Below are 13,973 nucleotides of genomic sequence, written 5' to 3' on the forward strand. Positions count from 1 at the left end.
CTTATTTTTTCTGCTAATACTAGTATGGCATTATTCATTCATCCCTAATCTGATGGGGATGAATGAAATAAAGTCCACTTTAAAAAAATATTTTCAGGAGTAATGTCTTTTTTTAGAAAAATAAGAAAAAAAACAAATAAAAGAATTAATAATAACAAAATCTATGAAAATCTGAATCAATCTTAAAAATAAAATCCAGGATTTAATTTTTAAGCCACATGATTCAGCCCTAAACAGCAGCAATTCAATCTGAAATATTATCTGTGGTGGAAATCTGAGCTCATGATTTATTTCAGTTTTCGTAGAATAACGAGAGAGAAGCCAGATCTTTCCCTGCAGGTGAGCAGAGGTAGACTCATACCTGTTCCTTTTTGGTTTTCTTCTTCGGGATGGGATCGGCGCCTCTCTCTGACTCAGATCTACTCCGGACTGACCGCCGCTGAGGCTTCCTCTCCTGAGAGCCTGAAAGCAAAAATAAATAAATAATAAGCAGCCTGCATTTTGTATCACACAGAGAACAAAAATAAGAAAAAATAAATCCTTTTTATTTTGGCACTGCAGATAAAGATGAGCAGAAAGCCCTAAAATTAACTTTTCTCTCTAAAAAATGCAGAAAAGTCCAATCTTTAATTTGAGTTCATCTTTTAAGTGGAGAAAAATACCCCAAATTAGCATTTAATTAAAAAATAGAGTCAGTAGTGCCAAACCTGCTGGTTCAGCTTCTATCAGCACCTTTACAAACCTTTGACCTTTAGTCGTCTGCAACATTTAGTGAGGTTGGAGCACAATGAGAGATTTGATCATTACTTTTTGCTTTATTCCTCTAAAACGTCTCTTCTCTTCAGCCAGGACCTTAATTAGAATTTGTTCTTAATACCTCACCTGGTGAAATAAAAGTTAAATAAAAAAAAATATATATCCCTCCACAGGTTTTTTAGTAAATGTTTTATTCTGTAGCATAAAACAAGAAGCTAAACATGCAATATGTAGTAAAGTAGCTTGATTTTTGCAAAAATTTTCATTCTACTAATATTATGAATATTTCCATATTATTATGTATTCATTCTGCTAATAATATGACTTTCATCACATATTACAGCTTTATTTTTGAAATACTCTGAAGTTATTTTGTACGACTTTATTGCTGTAATATTCAGGGTTTCCCACAGTGCATTATACCAAACCGCCACCAGAATAAATCCTGTGGTTACGTTTATTTTGAAGTGGTTGTTGGGGCACCAAAACTTTGTTTCCTCCCAGTGAATAAATGTAGTAAAATTAAAGGTTGGAATTTATTCAGTGTGACATTTAAACCTGTTGCAACAAGCAATAAATAGTCACATGATAAATCAAAGCAAGCTCAATAATTTCCATTTGCATGATTTATTTTGGTTTTTCTGCCAAAACCTGGATGATAAAAGTCCTCAGTCTGGTGAATTGGTGTCAACTAGCTCATTGTTTGGAAGGACAGTTTTGTTTACAGAGACTTCACAGTTCATTTTATTTGTGGTTTTCTTTATTTATTCTCGATATTTAAAATGTCTTCCAGCTCCAGTGTTAAATGTTTGTTAGAGTTTAAAGTTTATTGATCTCGTGTTTCTTCATTATTAACAATATTATAGTTTATCACAATAACTTCTGGGACAATTTATCATCTAGCAACATTTGTTACTGAGACAGGGTTAGTAACATTTTGATAAAAAACTGATTTCTTTTCAGGCTTTTTACAGGAGAGCAAACAAACATGGCTGCTGCTCTGATTCGTTTCCTCGCCTTGCGGGCTGCTGCTGGGCGATCCAGGTGAAGAGTTTTGTCGATTCGCTGACTCGCTCCTCCTGCTGGCCGGAGAGCCTCTCCGCTCATCGCTCTCTTCCTCACCTTCGTCGCCCTCTTCTTCCTCCTCCTCTGGACTGGGCTCAGGTTTGGCTCTGCTGTCCTGCTGGAGGAAACACTCAGATCAGACCTCACAGGACGGCGTCACCGTCCTTCCGTCCATCTGCACCTGGTTAGACCTACGTCAGGTGAGCAGTACCCCAGGTCAGGCTGCCGGGCCTCTCTCTCCACCCTCTCCTTCTTCTCTTCTTCTCTGTCCTTCTTTGGGGACGCCGTGATGTTTTTCTGCAGGAGAGGCCAGTCGCACTTGGTGATCTCCACGTTCAGCCTCTTCATGGTGATGGAGAGAGGCAGCAGCTTCCTCGCCGCTGCCGTTTTCCACGGCCTGACCACCGGCGGCGGCGAGTCCTGCTTTGCATCAGAGCCGGCGTTCTGCAGCGGTGAACTCTTCTTCTGCTGTTCTCCCTTCAGGTTCTTCTCTTCCCCGGCGGTCTGCGAGCTCGAGCTGTCCTCCGTGTTGGAAATGCTGCACTGCCGGCGCGGCAGCTGCCTCCGCGGCGGCTGCTCTCTGTCAGGCGACTTCACGCCGACATCCTCCTTCTTTCCAACCGAGCCGCTGGAGCGCCGGCTCCGTTTTTCAGCTCGGATGCTGGGTTTCTTGGTAGGCGGCGCCTCTTCGGGGTCCGGGTCGACGTAGATGAAGGTGTAGTTGTCAATCCGTTCCTGGCGAGTCATGAGAAAGGCATCCTCAGCATGGCCGACGCCTACTTCCCACTGAGTCCGCTCCCTCTGAGGGATGGGCTTCAAAAGCTGGAGAAAGATAAATCATGAAGGATTTATTGAATAAAGTGATCTATTATGCTTCCATAAACAGGACAAGTCTATGGGCTACACAAAATATGCTCATCATATTTTCTGCATAAAATTATTCAGAGATAATGAGATTTTAGTCTGTTCAATTTCAGAATGAGCCGTTTTAGGGCCTAATGTCACTTTAAATCCAAATAAGTTGCTGCTAGTCACCCCCTCCTCCCCAGCTGGAACAAACCTCCGGAAAGCTGCAAAACAGCTGAGACACTGAGTTCCTTTAAGTCTAGCTCTAGATCACTTGAACTGTTTTAAAGTTCAAAGTGATCTACAAATAACATTTTATTTGATTTGACACATAAAACAGCTGCATACTAAGAACCAACAAGAATGCAGCAAGTGGTTTCTGGTCGGTAAGTCAAAAACAATGGCTGCTGGGTTTTTTTCCAGCAGCCATTGTACCACCAGTACAGCAGTAAAACCAGCTGGCTGAACGTGCCGGAGCTCTGCGTGAGTTGTTAGGTGACGGCGCAGTGTGAATCAACAATCTGGAGGCTTTTGAAATGACTAATTTTCCAAGCACCAGAAAACATGAACTCATTGGCATAAAAACAGCTGGGTGGGATTTTTAAGACCTGGGCTGTTTTTAGAAGCAGTAGAGACTCAAGTGGAAGTATAAAAAATGTGAGCCATGAAGCCATGAGCGCAACTTCCTTCATATTTTAGCGGTTGTAAGATTTCTCTTTAAAAGACCGAATAATTTTTCCTGCTAGTGCCAGACACACATGTTTGTTCTGGTTGTATTTACCCAGAATGCCTTGCACTACAGTTCACTTCCTGCTTTTGGAGCAGTCTCCTCTTAGCATTCGAGTTCACTTCGTCCAAACCTAGATCTGGGTTTTTAGGCCAACCAGAGCTCACTTTTCTGGTCTGCAGAGTTCACACTTCCCCAAACGAACCGGACCTTCCAGGCAAATAATCCAGAGTTTGATTAAAGCGGTCCAAATGTGGGTGCTGTGAATGGACCCTAAAATAACTACGCACCTAAATTTAAACCTAGGATGGCTTTTTAACCAAAAGTATCCAACATCTGGTTTCCCGTCTTTTTTCAATACTTCCTCTTTGAAACCTTTTTTATTATATCAGATAAATCTGCATTTTTTAGACATAATGTCTGTACATACTTTCTGTCTCTCCACAGGGTTTGTGGCTTTGCGCAGCGTCTCTGCCTGGAGCTCGTCGAACTGCTGCTTCCCCTGGTACGTGACTATCCTCTTCTCGTGGATCCACGCTCGCTCAGCAACGCTGCCGAAGAACTGGACGTGATACTCCCTGTGTCCTGTTAATGAGAGGAGTTACAAGATCACACAGCCACAACAGAGATTTGGTCAACAGTCTTGTGATTAGAGGTGCACCAATATCGGCTGACACTTAAATGTGAAGCCGATAATCCACCAATCTTATCCACCTCAACAAATGTCTAAAAAATATAATCAACTGTCACCAGATCACATCTTCACATTCGCAGTTAACAGTCAATAGCCCAGCCACTTTCTTTTAATATTTAGCAATATTTAAGACAAAAAAAAAAAAAAAAAGCTGTATCCGACAAAATCGGAATCGGCATTTAGGCTTTTTAAAGGTCGGTGCAGCCGTACTCTTACCTCTGGTGTTGATGCGAGTGTGGACCTTCATCTGTGGGTCGGAAGAGACCATGCAGGGCCACCAGGGATAGGTGCCCACCTTGGACCACACCAGATCTCCGATCACAAACTCCTTACAGAACCCCGTCTCCTGGATCACCGACGGATGATGGACTTTAGGGACCTAAAGATGAAGATTCATTCGTTACTGGTCCAGTGTTAAGATCCCACAGAGACTTGAATTGAAGGTGCTAAGCTACTTCGCTCTTTGCCTTCGGTGTTTTTGGCTCAGTTTTGATGACCGTCCTCTGAGTTTTCTCCGCCTGGGCCGGCGGCGGGTCACTCGGCGGCAGCGGCGGCGGCTCTCTTGGCTGCGGCTGGACGGACTCCTCTGTCTGGGCCGTGGAAGCGGTTTGCTCTTGGCTCCGCTCCACACTCTGCTGAGCCTGAAGCTGCAACCGCGCGCTCTTTTTCCTCTTCTCCTTCTTCCTCTCGTGTCTGCGCTGCATTTGAGTCGCCTCGTTCTTCTGAGACTCCTTCTAAAGGACCGCAAAAAGTTATTAAGACAATGCTGCGCCTTTTGTTTTCATTTAGTTACTTTTAATATTTGTGGCAACCTGAAAGTATTACATTGTTATACTGAAAATTCTTATGTTCTTTTGAAACATCTATGCAAAATAGCCCTTAATGATACAATGAAATACACATTTTCAGACACATTTTAGCAAATGGATACAAAATTTATACAAAAAGATAAAGATAATCGGTAAATATCCCAAGTATCCACACCCGTTGCTGAATATTTATATGGATAAATACTTTTGGCAAAAGGACATCTGCAATTCTTTTTGTCACTGATATTTTAAATAAAAAAAATAAATAAATAAAAATATGGAAACAACTGAAAAAACGCAAAATATGAAAGAAAAGTGGGTGTCAGCACTTTCTGGTGGTACTGGCACTAAATACTAAAATCTAATCTCAACTTTAATCTGGACATTTTTAGACCTTTACTGCTTTAGGACCATCTGGAGAATCGTACATTATGTTTTCCATGAGTATATTTCTTTCACCATTTAGAAATTCAATGTTTTATATTTTCTTCCTGCATCTTGACATATTAAATATTAAAAACTAGTTTTTCTTCTGCCCTAATTTCTAGTAATGATGTTTATTTACTTGTGTAAAGGCTTGATAATGGCCAGACTGAGGTGGGGGAGAGGCAGCACTGAGTTATGGTGCATTATTTTTATACTGGGAAGAATTATATAACTATAAAATGTGATTTTTACAAAAGTTGTCCCACTAAAGAAGTTTAAATTTATTTCTAAAAGAATAATATGTACCTTAGGAGTGAGACATGTGAAATTACAGAGCAGAGCATCGTGTCTACACCTGAGTTTGACCCGTTACCTGCAGCTCCTGCAGCAGATCCCCACACAGCGCAGACTCAAACAACTCCTTTCCGTTCTGATACGTTTTTATGATCTTCAGCTTGATCTCTGGAGAGCTGGTTTTCTTCAGCACGCCGCCGCCGGGGGTGTTGGATGGAGCGAGCGCGGGCTGAGAAGACGGGGTGCTGTCCACCAGGGAGGGCGGGGGGCTGGAGGAAGGCAGGTGTAAGGGGGGCGGCGGCGGCAGGTTGTGGCTCATGATGTGAGGCGTCTGGGACAGCTGGTGCTGGGCGGGCAGCGGCAGCGGCGGCGGTGGCGGGGGGCTGTGCGGGTGCGAGTGGGTCTGTATGTGAGGCGGGTTCGAGTGGAAGGGGTGGGTGTGGTGGTGGTGATGGTGATGGGGGTGGTGGAGGTGCGGGTGATGTACCGACAGCGGCGGAGACACGGGGGACAGAGGTCTCTCATGGAGGCCGGGTCCTCTCAGGACAGTTCCCTCCCCCGGCAGGAGGCCGTGGTCCCCGTAGCTCCGTATGGCACCGTAGCCGTTAGCCGAGCCGTTGGGGAACTGCGAGTACATGGAGAACTTGGCCTGGGGCTCGTACAGGCCCAGACCCGGGGGGTAGCCATTAGGGACCTGCGGCATGTCCTCCGAGGCTGACGGCGGGTAAGAGAACTCTGCATCCAGGGCAGCATCGTAAGAGGGACCGCTATCCTCACCCGGGTCACTGCCGGTGTCGCAGGAGCCGTCCTGTCTGATGTTGGCTGAGTCAATGAGCTGAGGGGGTTGCTGAATTGTATTTCCCATGATCCCTTGCATGAAAGAGAAGGAGAAATCCATTGTTGGGCTCCTGCATCCTTAACTGTCTTTTTCTTTGACTGGACCTGGGGACAAAGACAGGGAAACTTTAAGACTCTGATTCGTCTCTTAAACAACTAAAATCACAGAGAGCTTTAAATGCATCATAAAACAGAATAAACATCGATATTTTAAACACAGTGAAAGATCTTTATTCCATATTCTTCTGCTTTGTTACAACCTGCACAAGACCAGAGCTGAAGCAATTAATCAGATTAATTAATCAATTATTAAAAATAATCATCAACTAATTAGTAATCGATTTGTCACTAACTGGAGTATGCAGACTCTAAAAGTCAATTTGCTGAAATAACACAGGTAGACCAGTAATCAAGCCAAAACTCTACAAACAGCTCTGGAAAAAATTGAGACCCCACTTAAAACGATCGGTTTCTCTGATTTTACTCGTTATAGGTTTATGTCTGAGTAACACAAACATTGTTCTTTTATTCTATGAACTACTGACTACATGTCTCTGAAATTCCAAGCAAAAGTTTTGAATTTATTTGCAGAAAATGAGAAATTGTCAAAAATTAAAAAATAAAAAGGATGCAGAGCTTTCAGACCTCAAAAAATGCAAAGAAATCAAGTTCATATTCATTTAGAAACAACAATACTAATGTTTTAACTCAGGAAGAGTTTTTTGGTGGAATAACCAGGAGGTTTTCAATGGGATTCGGTGCAGTGGGCTCTTATCTTTTTCCAGAGCTGCATATTGTATTCAATATAAAAAAAAGAAAAAAGTACATTCAATATTTGCACAAATTTTCTACCCAGAACTACGAGTCAAATTTTGTAAAAGGAAAAAAAGATAGGAAAGAAAAAAAAGAAAATCTTAGAAAGATCTGTTGACTAAAAATAAAAGTCAGTCATCCCCTCAGTTTATTGATTTTAAGTCAAGCAGAAAGTTTTCATATGAAACTTTTCATACGTTGATGTTTGAAGTCTTGTTTTTAGATGCAGATGAATCTTTTGCTGCAAATCTTCAAGCGTACATTTAAGGAATGTAATGCTACAGCATTTCAGGCAAAAAAAATTTTATTTTCTTATTTTATAGAGGAATTTAATTCAATTTTATGTATTTTTCAATACTGTGTAAAATAGAATAAAGTGTGCCTTTTTTATTGTCAGAATAATAAATTAATAAAATAACTATTAGTTGCAGTCCTGCACACCAAAAAGCTGCTTTAGAGCACATGGGTCAAACTTGAGGTCAGGGGGAAAGCCGTACCTATTTATGTGGCCCTTTCGCTCCAGAATAACGCACAAATAAAACCTTTATTATAAGAGTTGTGTGCTTAAATATTATTGTATCAATCAAATCAAAACCGTTTTAACTGTGTGCAAAATCGCATCAGTCTCTGTTTTTTTTTTAGATTCCACGATCATGAAATATCATCATACCAGATCAAATATTGCACCTAGTAAGTCTATGGCAATTTTCATTTTGCACATATTGATATTCCAGTAATTGAGATTCAATATTTTGTGCAGCTCTGGCCTGAAAGCAGAGAAAAAGTTAAACCAGCCAAACATCTACTGAAATTTTCCAGCTTTGCCTTGATTGGTTCTGAATGATGATCAGCAGGTCAAATAAAAACAAATCTATTTCCTCCTCGTTTAAAGCATCAAAGCTGAAAGTCTCCCACTTATTCTGCAGAGACAAAGAAGAGATTCTTTTGTGCATGTTTTACTTCAAGTTACCAAACATCTCGTTATCTAGAAAGATAAACTTTGATGCACACATGGAGACAGCAATTTCTTCAAATCTCTACATTTTTGAAGGAGACTGCTTGGGTGCAATATGTTGTATGATACATTTTAAAATATGAAAACTCTGCTTTGAAATTATATATATTGTCTGTTCAGTAGACGCTCACTGCCCATACAGGAAGCATATTTTTTGCACTGGTGAGAGCAAATCTCACAAGGAATTTCAGGCAGGATGTTTTACTGAAAATAATGAAATGGTCATGCCAGTTTTTACATGATACAGTTATTAATATCAGTCTGTAAAAGCCTGATCACTGCAGCTCTAGTCACACCATTTGTTGTGCCATTTATCAAACTAATTATTCAGAAACTACTGGATTAATATAATCTAAAGTATTAGATTATTCCCCAAATGGTGGAGGTGAAAATGTTTTATAATGGTTTCCATTTGGACTCAAAATTCAGAAAAATGAGTTTAACGTTGGATAAAACCAACAGGAACATCTAGGAAACTCAGTATTCTGACTGATGATGAAAAGGCGATAGAGTTGCATCTCTAATGGTTTACATTTGATCAAATTGGTTGAACACACAGCAACGTGCAAAGCCAACATGTAGCATTATCCTTTTGGTTTGGAATGAAATGTAGAGACAGAGTTTCCCCCAGTGTATCATAAGTCTGGCGGCCCGCCAAGCTTTACTAGCCCTGCCGCCAAGCTAAGCGTTGCTTGTTTACGTTTCTAGGAAAATAAAAAATAAAAAATCTATTTCTTTTTAAGCCGGGCTGCACGTGTCTCTTTTGCTCTTAGCATTTCACTAGCTGAGCAGATTTATTCCTAATGGATAGGTTTATAATAGATAGGTTTATAGTTTATGCATTTAAACCCGACAGCGCGGACCAATCACAGTTGGCGCCTCTGCGCTTTGCCTCTGCGCTTTGCCTTTATATCATATTATTATTATTTTTAGTATTATTTTTCCGGTTATACGATGTATCAAACCATATCAAATGCGTTGTCTACTTAGAGATAATGCGCGCAGCACACGGAGATCTGAGAAACTCGACCAACCAGAATAGTTTCTGTGACGCTTATTAAAAACTCAACAGACACGAAATGGAAGAGCTACTAAAGCCACATTAGCAGCATTGAATTAAATCTCCCGTTTGTTGCGCATCTCTGCGTAGTGCAGCAAATTACAGGGCCGGTCCAGGGCTGTATGAGGCCTGGAGCAGAATTTGATTTAGGGGCCCCTTTTGTTGCTAAAAAATATCAGCACCTCTAACAGCTTCTGTGTTGGATTTAGTGAAATATGGGAGAAGGGAGTAGTTTAATTGGCCAGCCTAAAAAGCAATAAGTTATCATCGCAGTTTACTAATTTGTATTTGTAAATTCAAAGATTAAACTCACAGCATCAGATTGTTGCTATGGTAACAAAACAATCTAACTATGAATATTGTTCTTTGAAGTTTTACAAAGTAAACTTGCCAGCTCCTTAAAATTTTGTATTTAAATGTTAAACAATTTAAAATAATTTAATTTATGTATGCCTAAACAATTGAATAAAATTTAACAGCATTGATCATCTCAATAAACAAGTGTTACATTTATGTATCTGTAGTCTGTTTTAAAATATTAGCGTTTATGGGGCCCCTGAAGCTCTTGGGGGCCTGATGGAGCTGCTGACTTAATTTGGATTAAACAGAAGTGCAAATTTGTTGATTTTAGACTAGTTGGGGGTTTAAATAGCATTTCATTGGAGATCTTTTCCCGTAACATATAATTAAACAGTAATACTTTGACATTTCCTGTCAACTTAACATCTTTTAATACAAAAACCCGGTGGACCGCCGGTGGACCCTCTTGATGCCCCGACCACCGGGCTTAGCAAGTTTTATGGGGGAAACCCTGAGAGAAATGAAAAGTAACTGGCTTGTGACCCTAACAGCAGTTTATCCCTGAGGACAACGAGTTACCGCTGGTTTTCTGAGAACTGGAACAGTTGAACTGATTTTGAAGCATTAGATTAAACTCATCAAAAGTTATTTCCAACTATACTCGACTAAATGGTTTGTGTTCAAAGACTGAATCAAATAATTATTGGATTTTCTGACATTATCTTATGATGATGAAGAAGTAATGAGCGTTTTTGATATTGTTATTGAATATTTAGACACTACCTCTCACTCTGAACTTTCTCAGTGACTAAAATCTGTAATCACTGAAATGCAGAACAGGAACACCACTTTAAACCAAGTTTTATGCTCATGTTAAAAAAGTGTTTCCATTCAATAAGTCCCCGTTTATTTACCAAAGAAGTTAAAATGTTTGTACAACAATTATCATTAATGTCATAATGCTCTATGATTTGGGGTCAATATGTCATAAAGCCATTAATGATATTATATAAGCAAACCTTAAATGTATTTGATCAGAAACAAGCGAAGTGGAATCACTGACCAATTCTTCAAAAATATCACCTGGTGAGTTTTGATCATTTCTTAATTTTTCCTTTATTAAAACAATATTTAAGTGAATGACGGGCCCAAGTTAATACAAAAATATAATAATGAATGTGTGATAAAAAAACGCTGAGGTAAGTGGGAACTGTAGAGTCAAAAGGTGAAGAAAATCAGCGTTCTCAGTCCAAGTTCAGTTATTAAATAAATTACTGCAGGATGTAACACGACACTTTTTTACTAAACTGAATCACTGGGAACATTGAAGTTTTTTTATTTGGACATCTGTTTTATGCATTTCACTTGTTCCATCTGAACAAGTAATTCTTTATATGTGTAATAAACTCTTTTTTTTTTGGATGAAAACAAATTTCTGCATCAGTTGTCTTTAGGTGATAACGTTAAGCTTTATAAATAAATAAAATCAAAATAACCAAGATTGAGAGGAACCCGTCAGCGTTGGCTGGTACATCTAAACGTAGTTAGATGTACCAGATGTACCAACTTGCAACCAAAACATGTTCAACTGGGATGTGAAGTCGGAAAAGATATGTGAACAAGAGATGCACAAATTTATCTGCCAGAAATAGGAGACGAAAGTTTCCCCTTGAGCCGTTCAGATTTTTTCCCCGTATTTATTAAAGTGGTAGTATTATGTGTTTTCCAGGCACACAGTGTCACTTTATACCACAAGTAATTAACTATGTTGCCTTCAGTAGTTATAAAAAGGCTACATATATCAAATATGACTTAAAGGAAATTAGATATGGTAATTTAGCGCCTGTAAATTGGGCCTCTGTCTCTTTAAAAACTCCTGCTCATTTTAAAACTCCACTTTCAGGAAGTCATCGCAACATCACTCCTCTATAACCCTTCAACAAAGTTTTTACCAGTGTTACACTGAGAATAAACATGTACAACGAGAGCAGCAGATGCTAATTGCCGCTGGCTAGTCTGAAGGAGTCACTCTGTGAGGCGGAAGCTCTGAAGCTAAGAAACTGCTACTCTGAGGAGGAGCTGTGTCTCGAAGGCGGAGCTAGGTCCGCCCAGGCGTTTTGCACAGCTGAATGGTTGCCATGGAGATTAAACGATTTCTAAAACATGCATGAAAGATACAGAGCAACACTCCAGGTATGTTTTGATGAGGAAATAACATTACGTAATGTAAGGCGCAAAAAAGTCAACTTTATATGAAATCGCCCCTTTAAATCTATCAAAACTAATAAGTCTTATTGTTTTCCTCCTAAAAGAATAAACCAGCAGCTGCTTAGATAGTCTTCTTTTGAATTTTATTAAAAATTGAGACGTGATTTGAATCATAAATTGAAAAATGTTTTGCATTTTTACATTTTTTCAGCACTTTTTTTTTTTTTAGACAAAACATCTGAATCAGTGAAGATCTGAATCACACCATAGAAAACCCAATTGGTGCTATGAGGGCACTGAACGTCACTTAACATAAAAAAGAAAGCCAGGAAGTAAATTAATGCCTTAAACTTTAGATAGAACAAATTACATAACAAGTAGCTCAATTGATTATGAAATGACAGGTTTCTTACTGTTAATTTTAATAAAGGCACAAAAATAAAATGCTTTAATAATCTGCTTGGGGAAAAAAATTATATAGAGCTCTGAAAAAATAAAGAGACCACTTAAATGATCAGTTTCTCTGATTTTACTTTCTATAGGTTTATGTTTGGGTAAAATTAACTTTGTTCTTTTATTCTATGAACTACTGACAAGATGTCTCTGAAATTCCAACCAAAATTTATTATTTATTTGGAGAAAATGAGAAATGGTCAAAATAATGAAAAAGATGCAGAGCTTTCAGACCTCAAATAATGCAAAGAAAACAAGTTGATATTCATTTAGAAACAGTAATACTAATGTTTTAACTCAGAAATCAATGTTTGGTGGAAAAATCAGGAAATTTTCTATGGGGTTCAGTGCAGTGGGCTTTTCAGAGCTGCCTTTAATTTGTTAAATTTCAAACTTGATTGATATTTGGTAGATTTTTCAGCATTTTATTTTTTGTCTCCATTCAAATTAATGGCTGAAGGTTTCACCCTTCACCAGTTTCTAAACTCGCTGCACCATTTCACCTACTCCAACTTCCATTATTCCCCCTGTAAATAAATAAACTATTGCATAAGATTCTTTTTAAAATTTGTACTTTAGCTTTATCATGAATTATGGAGATAAATATTCATTAAAATGCTCAAGTTTAATAACATGACATCTGAAAATACAGCATTCCTCACAGTCACTCTGGTTTTAATCCTCATTTTGGCTCATAAAATATGAGAAAACCGAAATGACTGAGTGACTCGATGGTGGACGTTAAGTGGAGTCCGGTCACCACATTAACCTCCAGTAGTCGGCGAGTTACTTTAAATAATCAGCTATTAAAGCAGACGCACATCATATCTCTGGGGGCTTATTAATTAATTGGAAATGTCCTTTTGAAGACAGATCCCATTTGTAAATGAAAGTTGTCTTGGAAACAACAACAATAGTTTGAAATTGTGACAGAACCCATTTGTAACAGATGCCTTAGAAATGGACAATCTGCTAATTTGTTTGGGTTTGTGCTGGAAAGAAACATAGAACTGCAGCACATCTTTCTCTTTTGTGTGTTTTCTTTTGTTTCCATTTATTGGGCTGCTATGTTAACTGTAATTTCCCCCAACAGGCAGGGTTTCCCTCAGTGTATTGTAAGCCTGGCGGGCCACCAGGCTTTACTTGTGCCCCCACCAGGCTAAGCATTGCTTATTTATTTAAGTTTTCAAAAAATGTTTGCAACCACCAGGCTTAGCAAGTTTTCTGGGGATTAACAAAGAGTAGCTGATCTTAAATGCAGAAGTGGGTAGTAACTAGACACAGTCTCAATTACAATTACTTGGGAGAAAATATAAAGAGCAAGCATATTTTGACCAAAATACATTAAATGTTGATATAAATATTGGTTTTATAAGCTTAATGTTGGAAAAATATTATTTGGAAAGTAGTACTGTTGCTTTAATTTCTTTTTTGTAGCTATGCCATCTATTTGTATTAATTTTAGTCTTTAAAATAGCAGAATTTATACATAACATTACATTTTTGTCTGCCTGATGACATTTATTCTAACCATTAAATCAGATCTTATGGTTGAGAACTCACTAATGAAGTAGCATTTTACAAAATGTTTGGAGTAATTTCTTTACTTTTACTTTCACTTGAGTGAAATTATGTTGAAGTAGTGAACAATGTTTGGGTACTTTACCAAT

At 38.8% G+C, this 13,973-nt stretch overlaps 1 protein-coding gene across 1 annotated transcript in view; it reads right to left on the reverse strand.

Moving 5' to 3' along the window:
* The window catches only part of nsd3 (nuclear receptor binding SET domain protein 3), a 38,204-nt gene that overhangs the window by 22,701 nt on the left and 1,530 nt on the right, over positions 1 to 13,973 (reverse strand). The window contains exons 3-9 of the mRNA XM_088008745.1: positions 5,697 to 6,559; positions 4,544 to 4,822; positions 4,305 to 4,467; positions 3,825 to 3,979; positions 2,017 to 2,643; positions 1,774 to 1,936; positions 362 to 462 (exon numbers count right to left, since the gene is read on the reverse strand). Of these exons, the coding sequence (XP_087864871.1) occupies positions 362 to 462; positions 1,774 to 1,936; positions 2,017 to 2,643; positions 3,825 to 3,979; positions 4,305 to 4,467; positions 4,544 to 4,822; positions 5,697 to 6,515 (2,307 nt within the window). The 5' untranslated portion in view covers positions 6,516 to 6,559. The remainder of the gene's footprint in view (positions 1 to 361; positions 463 to 1,773; positions 1,937 to 2,016; positions 2,644 to 3,824; positions 3,980 to 4,304; positions 4,468 to 4,543; positions 4,823 to 5,696; positions 6,560 to 13,973) is intronic.

Source organism: Poecilia mexicana, unplaced genomic scaffold (genome assembly GCF_051168715.1).
Source record: "Poecilia mexicana isolate PSO_F unplaced genomic scaffold, ASM5116871v1 scaffold_9, whole genome shotgun sequence".
NCBI classification, from domain to species: Eukaryota; Metazoa; Chordata; class Actinopteri; order Cyprinodontiformes; family Poeciliidae; genus Poecilia; species Poecilia mexicana.